Source organism: Mytilus edulis, chromosome 3 (genome assembly GCF_963676685.1).
Source record: "Mytilus edulis chromosome 3, xbMytEdul2.2, whole genome shotgun sequence".
In the NCBI taxonomy this organism is placed as follows: Eukaryota; Metazoa; Mollusca; class Bivalvia; order Mytilida; family Mytilidae; genus Mytilus; species Mytilus edulis.
The window spans coordinates 22720248-22734445 of record NC_092346.1 but is presented as its reverse complement, the minus strand read 5'-3'; the positions used below and the strand labels follow the sequence as shown (position 1 = coordinate 22734445).

Genomic DNA, 14198 nt, shown 5'->3' with positions numbered 1-14198 from the left:
AACATCTGTATACTTTTTGGTGATGATTCAAAAAAAATTTTTTCAGTTATTTAGTATTTTGTAAAAAAGGGGGAGGGTTTTTTTTACATGTCGCGCCGTATCTCAAAAACAAACTTCTTTGTTATATTAATCTAAAGATCTGTATACTTTTTGGTTTTGATTCAAAATTTTATTTTAGTGATATTTAGTAAAAAAAGAGGGTGAAGGAGGGGGGGTGGGTGTTTCATATGTCCCTCCGTATCTCAAAAACAATATATGGTTATTGCTTAAAACTTTCTCAGAAACTATTCATGATTATTGCATAAACTTTCACACAAGACGTCGGGCGTATCATGGCTCATGGCGCAGCTGTTTATTGTAAAATACAACCAAAAATATGATAAAAAATGTCAATTTTCAATATTGAAATGAAAGTTCTTACATATGAATTTCCTACTACTCTCAAAATTTGCACATTCTATTAAAGATCTAGACCTTGTTTTCTGGTACATTTTGTATTTCCAAATCCAAAATGGAGGAAGACACCCTATCTACCTTAATGGTTGATTTTCAAAGACTCCGAGAGAAAACGTTACGTAACATAAGTTACCGTTAAAATCGACCAAAATAAATTAATCTGTGACAGAAATATATTTTCCCAACAGTAATACAGTATTCCTATAGTATTGTTTCGTGTTTGCATTTGTTTTGACTCAATTTTTCTACTGGAGGTATCCATGAATTGAAATTGCACCCCTGACCTTTGACCCCGATTAAAAAAAAAAGCACAGTAGTTTCTTTTGACGACCGGGATATTTAGAAAGAACACATTCTCAGCTTTCCAGTGATATATAATTTAGCTGTATGTTAGGTAGGTGCATTAAAAATGTAATTTTGGCTCTCATATTACTCGCCTATATTAGGCTGCGCTCAGGTAAACATTTTATCGATATTTTTTGGAAAAAGTGGAATTAAAAGATAATACCTGTTACAGTGTTAATTGAGAACTTCTTACTGTTTAGAATTTTTAAATATTCATTGGTATTGTGTCTATTTTAAAAGGAAATGGAATCAGAATCAATTGAATGTAAACCAGAAGAAATGAACAGTGAAGATTATTTGTTTATGTTGTATACCTCTGGCTCTACTGGTAAACCAAAGGGACTAGCTCACTCAACAGCTGGTTATCTACTTTATGCTGGCATGACACAAAAGGTAATGCATCCTTAGATTTAAAAGTGCTGTATTGTTGTATTCCAAAGTCAAAAGTTGCAATATATTTAAGTGTATTCAGAAGACTTGTTCCTGTCTGATACATATTGTTTATTAATCATGTACATTTTTTAATTGAGGACAGTTAATTATTGGATAATAGACAACTTTCGAGTTCGATGCATTTCCGTCAAAAACTCTGGTTTTAGTGAACGTCATTTGTGCGTTTAGGGGCGTCGTCACTTCCATTCCAATGTTGAGCGAGTGGTTGGAAAACTATAATTCTATATTGTACGAATTATTCGGCAAATTGAATTCTCAAAATTGACAATCAGCATTGCTGTCATTAGGGAATTGTCATTAAGTACCTACAGAACATCCATTATTTCTAGTTTATCCTGCACAATGATGATCACTAAGACGCTTGATGAACGTAAATAGTGCAGGGATACAGGCGACCCCCTCTATCTGGTAAATGACGTCATAAAGGCACGTATAATTGACGAGTTTTTTCCGGTGACGGATGAACTCGAAAGTGGTCTATTGATAAAATAAGATGTTGTATACATTTCTTATGAATATAATAAGTCTCAAACCAACTTAGATCCGTTACTATATATGTATGTATTGTATGGTTGTCACTTCCTTAGATTTTTTGCATATATTAAAGTCTGAAAATTGTTCCCAACCAGAGGCTGATTGAGGGGAAGGCCCAGCCCCCCCCCCCCCCCTCAAATTTGGTTGATATCAAGGGTATCATTGAAGTATGACCCGCGCCGGCCGCACAGGCCCCTCTTAGGCAGTCAGAAGGCCCCCACTTTTGAAAATTTCTGGATCGGCCACTGCCAACAGTAATAGTAAGATTTTTTTGCTGAAAAGGATCCCAAATCACACCTTTAATGCACTACAGCACCAATCCCTGAGTTTCATGTCCAGCGCTCTAGACCAATCTAACACATTCGCTCTACAAAAATATTCAATTTCAATAGTCGAAGTGTTACCTTGTAACGTAAGGCGCATCAAGAGATGGACAGATACACGAATGAAATCATGTATTTTATTTATAATTGCTATGAATAACAGTGTTAAATTCCTCAATTTTTTGTTCTGCCCTTGCCGTAAATTGAACTCACGCTATTGGGATATTGTGACAACATCCCCTGCAAATAGTCAAGCACTCCGACCACTCGGTCACCTTGACTGAACTAAAAACTTTGCTTTCTGTGACCTAGTGTTATAGTTCCACGCCAGAAGAATCTATAGTTGTAACACAGTACATGATAGATAACCTTGAATAGAATAAAAATAGAATTGATATTAGATTAGCTATATTATAAGTCATAAAGGACAGATACATGCAGCCATAGAAATTAATAAGTTGGTCTAAACAAGTGACAACCCTACAACATATCCATCCATTGGATCACTAGTGAAGGTAATACACGGTTGAAAACACATATTATATTTACAATTTCTCTGAATATCAGCTTAACAATTTTTCAAAAGCTTTTTTTTTTTATCTTCCCTTGCAAAGATTTGAAATTCAGGCTAATGTGATGTTGTGAGAATACCGCCTGAATACAGTATAACCCTTCATCTACTCAGCCACCTAGAACAAACTTAAGAACTAGAGTTCTAGAGTTGTGATTTGTTTAAAAGCGTTTTACATTGTTGTGTTGATATTAAGAGTAATTTGTTTTTAGTAGTGTATCACTTTCACTGATGATCCAATGGATGGGTCTGTAGAGTTGTCAAAAGTTTATAGTACTTCAAGTAATTGGGGCCTCCGCCGCCCTGTAGTGATTAGTTTGTATGTCTGTCTGTTGTTAACAAATTGGGTCTGCTCTATTTAAAAAAACGTTATGATTTCATTCTTTAAACCTGACATGTTGATTAACCTATATAGTTCAATGATTTAAGATTTTGTTGATTAAATTTCAGCACGTTTTTGACTATAAACAAGGAGAAAGATTTGGATGTGTGGCTGATATTGGGTGGATTACAGGTCACAGCTATGTTGTGTATGGACCTTTATTCAATGGTGGAACGACTGTTTTGTTTGAAAGTACACCTGTTTACCCAGATCCGGGTAGGTGAAAATGGAATTTAGTAATACTTTCGGATATTATGTATCATAAAATTATTGAAATAGGAATTTGCTAACTGAAGAGATTGTTTTTAAAGACAAGATTTTTTTCTTAGAAGCACAGTGGAACAGTAAGGGATTAAAGAAAATAATTAGATAATATGATATAAAACGCTATCCCTATAAGCCAATTACATCAAACTGTTAGCGCTATTAAACATTATATTGAATAGAATTTAATATCCAATAACGAGGCCTGGAAAAAGTCTTCAATGTAAACAAAGAGAAAGATGCAGCAGACTCCATACATATTAGATGAATGGAAAAGTTACAAATAACACAGAAGCTTCCCTTTTAAGTACTTTTTAAAGGGGAACTAGCTATGAGATGGAAAGATTGGAACGTGTTCTAAATCTTTCTAAAGGCACTGGCCTCCCTAACAACATGACAGGTTAGCTACTAAATGTATTCACTTCACTGAAATATAGTTCCCTATTGTTCTCATGTATGTACACATTAAAAAACTTACGACTAAGATTTATCGTAAGTACACTGAATTGTTCATGACTTAAGACCAATCTCAGTCGTAAGTTTCTTTGTGAAATTGACTCCTGCTGTTTATGTAATTTTCAGCATTAGTGCTTTATTAATGTTCTTATTTTGTCCCCACCATACATTGATATGAAATTATTCAAACTACTCTTCCAATCTTTCCATGAGTGATATCCATCACTTTGATTTGTTCAACCATTAATGAAGGTGAAATAGCAAAATTAACAGACTTGAAGTAATTTGTGGTAACGATATCCCTGGCTTAATAATTTACCAGTAATTCATAGATTACCTTCGTTAGAATCAAAAACGTCACAACAGACACAGGCATAGCAAACAAGTTGTGAAATATAAACAACGTAAGATGGTGCAATCCTTATATCTTGGGAATACATATCAACAATAAGTTAATAATAATATACCAACGGAAACTTATAAGCTGCTTTTCATAGTTTTTAGTGTAATTGTCCATACAATTTGAAGATATTATTTTTATTTACAGGAAGATATTGGGAAATGGTAGAACGCCTTAAACTTCAACATATATATTTAGCACCTACTGCACTGCGTATGTTGCTGAAGGAAGGAAAATCTTGGGTCACAAAATATGACAGATCAACATTAAGAAAGTTGGGATGTGGTAAGACTGTCTTCTTTCTTCCAAAGTATATCTTTAGAATTACTAAACATACTGCCGCTTTGCTACTGGTGCAGTCAAAACACATTTGCAGCATAAACTTTGGCTTTATACCGTCACTGACTTTATGAAGACTTGTGAGCATTTTATAAATGAATGCAAAAAATTGAGAAAGTATTGCATAGTTACTTGCAAAATGATATGTAAATATCAAAAAGTAAAATAATAAAAATACTCCAAAAGAAATTCAATACAGAAAATTCTTAATGAAATGGCAAGATCGAAAGCTTTAACACATTTAACGAATGGAAACAACTGACATACTTCTGTCTTGGTACTGGCATTTCCTGATGTAGTAAATCAGGAATTAAACATGCTAAACCTCTCATTTTTATGACAGTGGCATTGAATTCCATTATATTGACAATAATGTGTGAGCCAAACATATAGACATAGGTAAATACGTAAAACATTTCACAGACACTGCATGAAAAGGTTGATTTGCATTTTTATGTTATGGATCGAAAAGTGTTTGGAAGGCCATTTAATTGACCTCAATTTTACTTGTATACTTGACAAACATGTGACAAAGGGTTTGCCTAGAATGACAAAAAACCCGAAATCTGACATTCTGACATAAAGGCGACTTGAAATCTGCTTTCAAGATCCTTGCAGACCCGAAAGACCGATGCCAACCTCTTGAAACTCACAGTAATGTCTAGAATTTGCCTCACATAAACTAGCTGCAGTTATCCTCCAACCATCCCAATTCTCCCTAACTATCACTCGTAACCAACCTTGGTTTACACATCCGTACCTAGATCTGAGAGCGAACTAAAGCATAAACACTGATATCATTGCTTTCCTTAAATATCATGCTTTACTTGAGGCTCAACGTCAGTCTGTGAGCTAATATTTCATGTTCACAACAACAAATTAACCAACATTATGATGTGTAATGTTTTTTACATGTAAATATAAACCAAATGTGAACCTGATCACACAAAAACATTTCACAAACACTGCATGAAAAGGTTGATTTGCATTTTTTTTACTCGTGTACATATAAAGAAAAGGCAAAGATGGAAACTTTGCTGCACCATATATCTCAATACCCATTATTTGGTGAATAAATACATAATAAGTTTGCATTTCTATACTATATCTAGAAAAACATTCTAACCACTCAATCATATCCCGGTAATCACACTTTTCAGACCTGTATACCGGTACTCTCTTTCCCTATATTGGAATGTATAAAGACATTGAGCAGATAATGATGGTGGTGTTTAACTTAGACTAGATTTATAACCCTTTTACGGTAGGCAAAGTGGTTACATTTAAGTTGAAATTGTAATAAAAAATGTTTATTTTGTTTCAATTCGTTTCGTTTTGCTGTATTTTGTTTTGTTTTATTGTATTTCGTTTCGTTTTGTAATAATTCGTTTGTTTCATTTTGTTTTGTTTGGTCCGTTCTGTTTCTATTTTGTTTCGCTCTTTACAGGTACCCGTAACTTGCGCTAAATGAATTTCAGAGTATCTAGTATAAATTTTGTATTTGATTTCCTTTTACGTCAAGAAACATAACTACCATGGCTTAAATGGAACATAGGGGTAAAATGCATATTGCTTTTGAAGAAAATGTGACAGGTTCAAAAATTTAAATGGCATTTTTAAACCACTCAATAATATATATTAAAAAGCAAAATTATACATTTGAATCATTCAGGTTCTTGAGAGCCTCATGTTTATTACCCTTCTTGTGTTTAGGCACAAACTATTGAAGATTTTGCCCGAAAGTGGGTCATCAGGTGCAAAAAGCGTCAATTTTGCCGATTTTTCGTCCTTTCTCTTGACCCACAAGACCCAGGAATGCTGGTAAAGGTATCCAGCTGTAGCCTGCATGTAGAGTGGACCCCAGTTAACGATTTGACCCCAACAGTTGTTAGGTCGGAGTGAATCTGATCTTGGTTCAGCAGTCTACAGAAGGTCATTTGGACCAAAAATACTGAATTTCCAGAATTTTGCCGATTTTTGACTTCAAATGGACCCAAAACCGGAAGTAGTTGTTTCCTATGAGTATTTCAATAATAATAACGATCAGTAGTTATATGGCCATGGGTTTGCACTATTTTTGCAAGTTTTATGCCTCTGAACTTCCTGTGTAAGATACAGATGTGAAGCCCACCCCTCCAGAAAACCCAGTTTTAGCCAATTTCAATTTTCCAAGTCCGTATTTGTGCTCAAAATGCTACTTATACATGAGAAACGGGAATATGGATAGCCTCAGGTTGACTGAACATCCACAACTTTTAAAATAAGTATCATAAAGTAGACTTCTAAAAGTATGGAACGCCATTGGAGCCAAATAACGGTTAATTGGGTACGCCCGTCATAAGACGGTCACCGCATGGTAAGGGTTAAGGGGGTTCGCGGGTCTATATCGAATTTTTATTTTATATAGGATACGGCTATATTTTTCTATAAATAAACTTTATCTTATACTTAATAGAAAATTAAAATTAAAAAATGGGGTCACCATTCATTTACGCTCACAATCTGCCTTAGAAAGGAGCATACATTTTTGTAAAGGTACCTTTTTTCTGTTGAACTAATAGGAGAAATAGAGGTAATATCAAAATAAAAAAAGAAATTAATTACAGAAATCGCTCAAATTTTACAATAGTTTAGTTTAAGAATAGCTTAATTGAAAATAATAATAAAAAATATAGGTCACCGATGAGTTAAAAAAGATATTTCAATTCTAATGCCAAAAAATGGCATTTTTGTTACAAAGGGAGATTATTTGAAGTGTTTTCTATGAAATATCTACATTTTAAAATTCATCTAGGGCCAACACGAATTGAATTTTTAAAATTATTTTTGTACCATATGATAAAGTAACAACTACTTAAGGTAATAAATACAATTTGTAATGAAATATAAATGTTTATTTTTGGTGAAATTTTTATACCCTCGAGCCTCCTTAAATAATTTTATTAATTAGTCCTTCATGAAAATGTTAATCAATTTGGAGATATCCACGTAAATAAATGATTTCACAGTACATGATATATTTTATCACTATTTTATGAAATTTTCTTTAGATCTTACCAAGGACGTATAACTAACAGTAGTTAATACTATAAATTTACATCTACTTAATATGTTTTTGTTTATTCATATAATGTTTTTATACTTACAAATTGATGAAGAAATCTCGAAGCGGCGGTTCCCGCTGAAGCTTTCTGTAGATCTCGTGTTTTCTCGCGATTCGCGGTACTTCTCTGATTTTATCAAGACGGTATCGGGAGTTTCCTATCCTTCTAATATACGTCCTTGATCTTACTGACTGATAATTTCCTTTCTCAACACAGTAGAGTGATATGAAAAATTATTGCTAAAAAGGAAGGACGCACATGCCTGTTGCCAATGATATAAACAACGTCTTCATAGATAAACAGATTATTATTGGTCATCTTAACTCGATTGTTTCTCACTTTTGCCATACTGACTGAAGAGAAAACAAGTTGCTTTCTTTAAAAAAAGAAAAGCAATACATGAACCCACAACTGCTGACTGCGGTCAACAACATTAGTTGATTTTATTTGCTTTTGATTTGAACAAATTTACTGTGAATGAGATATTGATCAATATTAATGAGTTTTGTTGTCACATCATTATTGAAAATAAGTAATAGTGGGTAGATTATTGCACATGTGAATGAATTTACTTAATTTTTACTTTGTGTTTCATGTAAAAATTGCTGATCTATTGCAATTCCCAATTTCTGCAAACTCTAAGTGACTAAGGGAAATTTTATTGACTCTGCAACATATGTCTAATCCTCAGGTTGCTTTTTTTGTGGTTAATTTATTTTGACTTTTAAAAATTGATATCGATTTAATTTGTTTCCTGGAAGTTTTTAATTATCCTGCATAACTATTTGAGGCTGTCTGTGACAATCATACACACTTTATTTGTAATGTAATCAATGAGGACATATAAGATAAATAAATGTTAAAGTTCTGGACCTCAGATTTGAATATGGTTTAGGTTATTTGTCAAAATACCTTGATATATGACTTATAATATCTACTATATAAGAAATGTTCTGTGATATACCTTCAAGAAAAAAGTAAACCAAATAAATATAGAAAAGAAGTTTGGTGTGATTTTCGATGAGATTCTTTCACAAGAGACCTTATAACACAAAAATTAACAGCTAAAAATTTTCAAACAGCCTTCATAAAAAAAAAAACCATAGCCCCTACCACAGTCAGCTACAATAGGCCTTAAAATAAGAAATGTAAACAATACAAACGAAAAAAGGAACGACCTGATTAATGTACCCAAAAAGAAACAAAAAATCAATCATGCAACACAGCAACAACCATTATATTACAGGCAGATACTTACTGAATGTGACAGGGATATGTTTGATAATTTATGATATAAATTTTTAAATACAAATATTCTTTTTCATTTGCATTATCTCCAATTAGTTAAGATAAATTGTATTCCGAAATATAACATATATTAAATATAGTAAAGTTATTGGCAAAGATCGGTATAATAATTTACACTTGTTTAATTTTATTTCAATACAATAAACAAAGGCGATGTCTTCAAAGGGTTTTTTATTGATATACAATATTGACACATGCATCTTGCTTTCATATTCACACTTGCACCCAAAAAAGACCGGTCGGCTCTCTACGATCCTTCCTTCAATTAAATAAAGTTCGATTCCATATGGATTTAAACAATGCAAACTTTTCTCATAATTGCAACATATCTCAAAGATGCAAATATTTGAAGATTAGACTTTAACTGTTATTTAAAAATAAAAAATAATTGAAATTAAATAAAAATAAATTCATATTCAAAATTATTTTTCGAAACTACCATCAATAAACAAAAACAAAATTCAAGTTTTTAATAATTCCTCTATCATTAAATTTTCATCTAAATTGTCTTCAAGTCTTCTTTCTCTTTTATGGATATATTACATAACAATTACTTTTAAAACCTTACTAAAACTGTATGAATTAAATATAACGTAGAAAAATAATTATTGTTGATCAACATTTTTTTAAGATGCAAGAATTTATAAGTCTTATAGGTATTAAATATTTATTTCAATTACAAATGAATATTGAAAATACTTTAAAATTCTTAAGAGTGTGGTAATTAAAGGGTTATTTACGCGTGACGTGTTTTGTAATTTTTATTTCACATGCAACCGAGAAAAAGGTCCATTATTCATCATTTTCGTGAAATCGAAAAAAAGATCAAATAATGTGCAAGAAATTTTAGTTTATTCGTTCATCGTGAATAACAATTTTATTTAGCGTTCTTCCGTGCAGATACCCTCTTGACGCCCCTCTCATAATTGCAAATATTCTGACTTCAATTATTGTTAGTTTCTATAAAAACATAAAATTTAATACAGTTTATAGTTTCTATATATTTCTTTAACAGCTTTGAAACTAACTTAATTTTTAAAATCATAATTATCTTTCTGTTTTCCGATTTAAATATAGAAATATTTAAACCAAAATGTTCTCTCCCAAGTCATTGATAAAATTATCAATACACTATATCACGTGGTTAAATCTTCACGCATGTTATCCTGCCACTGAACAATGCCGTGTTATAATTGACCTAGATACACACATTATATTCAGAGGTCACTTCAAAACAAATATAATAGCGTTGTTGTTAAAATCATATTATCTTTCTGTTTTCCGATTTAAATAAATAAAAATATTTAAACCAAAATGTTATCTCCCAAGTCATTGATAAAATTATTAATACACTATATTACGTGGTTAATTCTTCATGCATGTTATCCTGCCACTGAACAATGCCGTGTTATAATTGACCTAGATACACACAGAATATTCAGAGATCGCTTCAAAACAAATATAATAGCGTTGTTGTTTTATAGAACTTTCACACCCCTTATTATCAAAACATATATGTTTTGTGAAAAGGCAAATAAGTTTATATATTCAAACTAAGTCAGATTAGCGTAGCCAAAGCAGAGATTAATACCTGTATAAATAATCGACAACATTCAAGACGTTCCGAGAATTTTATTCCTACTTCCGGCCGAGAGATATCGAGTGGCCCATAGACACATCCAAAACTCACCAATATATAAGCATGAACCCCCCTGAGGGGTTCATGCAAAAACAATCTCGTTGAGGTAACCAAAGATAATCTATAAATAAAATGTCAAACATGTTGCAGCAATCAAACCTTAAGTCATTATCACTTATTACTTAATATTGTGAAATAAGTAGATGTGTTGTGAACACGGTCTGAGAATCAGGTGTTAGTATGTTTAATGTATCATTTATATTTTCAGTTGGTGAACCATTAAATCGGGAAGCCTTTGATTGGTACAATGTTGTTGTTGGTGACAGGAAAGCTGATGTTGTTGACACATGGTGGCAGACAGGTATATAAATTTATAAGTGCCCAAGTTTAAATACAATGGGGAATTTGGTTAAAAAATATGATTGAGAAATGTGCTGATAATTTTTTTCTATTTAGGTGATCTGACATTTCAGGTCTTGATGTCAAAAACCTACCATATTATTGCAAAAGTGCTTTACAATCAAGCAGGTTTTGATAAACAAATGAGATGTAAAGAAACTGCGATAAATTGGAGACTCATATATTTTATTTTAGAGCAAGTCTTTGTTTTATTCTTCTTTCTTAAACATTTAAAGAGTCAAATAAAAACTAATGGTAATATATAGGACGATAATTCTAAAGACTTAAAATCATACAATCACTGTGCTTAAACGGCTGTGGGTAACTTAAGTTACCCACAGCCCAAGATGTAGCCGCCTTGCGTCGGTTAGGGACTTCTCTTCTATAGAATAACAATACCATGGATGCATCAATTAAACCACTGAATTGAAAAGTTGTATTAATCGTTTAGGGAAACCCCTAAACTTAACAGGTGATTAAATTCTACAAAATAAACGATCACAGCACGATTTGAAAAACAACTTGTCCGTAACTGTTTCTATTATACCAATAGGAATGTCCGTAACTTTCAAAGAATCGACATACGTGGATGTAATGTTTTACTTATGATAGAGATTTCATCGAATACATAATCAGAAAGGAAGTAGATCTCTAGTATGATATAATTCATTTGAATTAAGATAGAAGACAAAATTGGGAATAATACGAAAAAAATAACGATAAATTCGTTAAACTCGGGTTTGATTTTTTATAACGTCGTGATATCCAAATCGCCCTGTTCGGAGGGTGGTTTCCTACCATTGCAGATAATCTGTTGAAACATCATTGTTGATTTTTATTTTTGAACAAGTAGACTACACAAGTATTTTTTACACATGCATGTGGCGTGTATGCACTAACTAATTTTCTGCCAGCAACGACAAGAGTAGATCATGCGTAAATCCTGGATTTTTTTTTTTTTGGGGGGGGGGGGGGGACCAAAATTTCGCAATCACATGACAATTATCAAAGGTTCAGCCAAAAACGATTATATTCAAAAGACATTCATTTCCATCGATTTAAAAAAAAATCACTTAATTCTAAGTCCAATGACATTACGATTCGATTAGAATTTATAGTGGCCTGTTGCATTCGATGCTCAAACTTTATAGTCAGATTTGCAGTAAATGGGAAAACTTGAAGAAAGGACATTTTGTAAAAATTAATAAAACCTAGTTTTACAGCTAGCTGCATATTTCACTTGTATAAAAGTTGCATTAAATTTCATTAAATTGAACTAAACTGAAAGACACAATAGTTAAAATTCAGTGACTTAAAAGGAATAGAGCAATCAACATAGTGCTCCAATTAGAAATAGTATATGAAAATATGAATAACTAAGACAACAGGGTAATTTAATAGTTTCACGATCCCTGATAACATACAAAGAGAAATAAAAAACCCATAAAAAACACTATAACTTACTGGTGGGTTGTATAAATACCGAGCCGACGGTCAAAGAGTATTCATCAAAATACACATAAAAAGAAACAGAGGTGAAAATAAACCGCAGGCAAATACGACGCACATCATTTAATAAAAGTTCAAACCAGAACCAGGATCGAGTACCACAAACCCCACATAAAACCTCTGTGGTGTAAGTATGATGCATTAATACAATCACATTTGGTGGTGAATGAGTAGTATAAACGGCCATGAAGGTTACAAATATAATGTTATTTATTTTCTAAATGTTGAAATTATAGTTCTTAAAATTTTAAATCAAAAGTTACCCACATCTGAAAATAAAGTTACGGACAGTCTGCTTAGTTTCGATCAAAAAGTTACGGACGTCTTATGCATTTTTATACGACCGCAAAATTTGAAAAATTTTTCGTCGTATATTGCTATCACGTTGGCGTCGTCGTCGTCGTCTTCGTCCGAATACTTTTAGTTTTCGCACTCTAACTTTAGTAAAAGTGAATGGAAATCTATGAAATTTTAAGACAAGGTTTGTGACCACAAAAGGAAGGTTGGTATTGATTTTGGGAGTTTTGGTCCCAACATTTTAGGAATTAGGGGCCAAAAAGGGCCCAAATAAGCATTTTCTTGGTTTTCGCACTATAACTTTAGTTTAAGTTAATAGAAATCTATGAAATTTTGACACAAGGTTTATGACCACAAAAGAACGGTTGGGATTGATTTTGGGAGTTTTGGTTTCAACAGTTTAGGAATTAGGGGCCAAAAAAGGGCCCAAATAAGCATTATTCTTGGTTTTCGCACAATAACTTTAGTTTAAGTAAATAGAAATCAATGAAATTTAAACACAATGTTAATGACTACAAAAGGAAGGTTGGTATTGATTTTGGGAGTTTTGGTCTTAACAGTTTAGGAATTAGGGGCCAAAAAGGGACCCAAATAAGCATTTTTCTTGGTTTTCACACCATAACGTTAGTATAAGTAAATAGAAATCTATGAAATTTAAACACAAGGTTTATGACCATAAAAGGAAGGTTGGTATTGATTTTGGGAGTTTTGGTCCCAACAGAATAAGGGTCCCAAAGGGTCCAAAATTAAACTTTGTTTGATTTCATCAAAATTGAATAATTGGGGTTCTTTGATATGCCGAATCTAACTGTCATGACTGTGTATGTAGATTCTTAACTGTTGGTCCTGTTTTCAAATTGGTCTACATTAAGGTCCAAAGGGTCCAAAATTAAACTTAGTTTGATTTTGACAAAAAATGAATCAGTTAGGTTCTTTGATATGCTGAATCTAAAAATGTACTTAGATTCTTGATTATTGGTCCAGTTTTCAAGTTGGTCCAAATCGGGGTCCAAAATTAAACTTTGTTTGATTTCTTCAAAAATTGAATAAATGGGGTTCTTTGATATACCAAATCTAACTGTGTATGTAGATTCTTCATTTTTGGTCCTGTTTTCAAATTGGTCTACACTAAAGTCCAGAGGGTCCAAAATTAAACTTAGTCTGATTTTAACAAAAATTGAAATCTTGGGGTTCTTTGATATGCTGAATCCAAAAATGTACTTAGATTTTTTATTATGAGCCCAGTTTTCAAGTTGGTCCAAATCAGGATCTAAAATTATTATATTAAGTATTGTGCAATAGCAAGTCTTTTCAATTGCACAGTATTGCGCAATGGCAAGAAATATCTAATTGCACAATATTGTGAAATAGCAATTTTTTTTTTAATTAGAGTTATCTTTCTTTGTCCAGAATAGTAAG

General features: G+C 32.3%; 1 protein-coding gene across 1 annotated transcript in view; it reads left to right on the top strand.

The window, feature by feature from the left end:
- Positions 1 to 14198, top strand: part of LOC139514221 (acetyl-coenzyme A synthetase 2-like, mitochondrial) — a 94804-nt gene that overhangs the window by 31582 nt on the left and 49024 nt on the right. Inside the window, exons 5-8 of the mRNA XM_071303072.1 lie at positions 1042 to 1194; positions 3133 to 3280; positions 4332 to 4469; positions 10843 to 10935. Coding sequence (XP_071159173.1) covers positions 1042 to 1194; positions 3133 to 3280; positions 4332 to 4469; positions 10843 to 10935 — 532 coding nt within the window. The remainder of the gene's footprint in view (positions 1 to 1041; positions 1195 to 3132; positions 3281 to 4331; positions 4470 to 10842; positions 10936 to 14198) is intronic.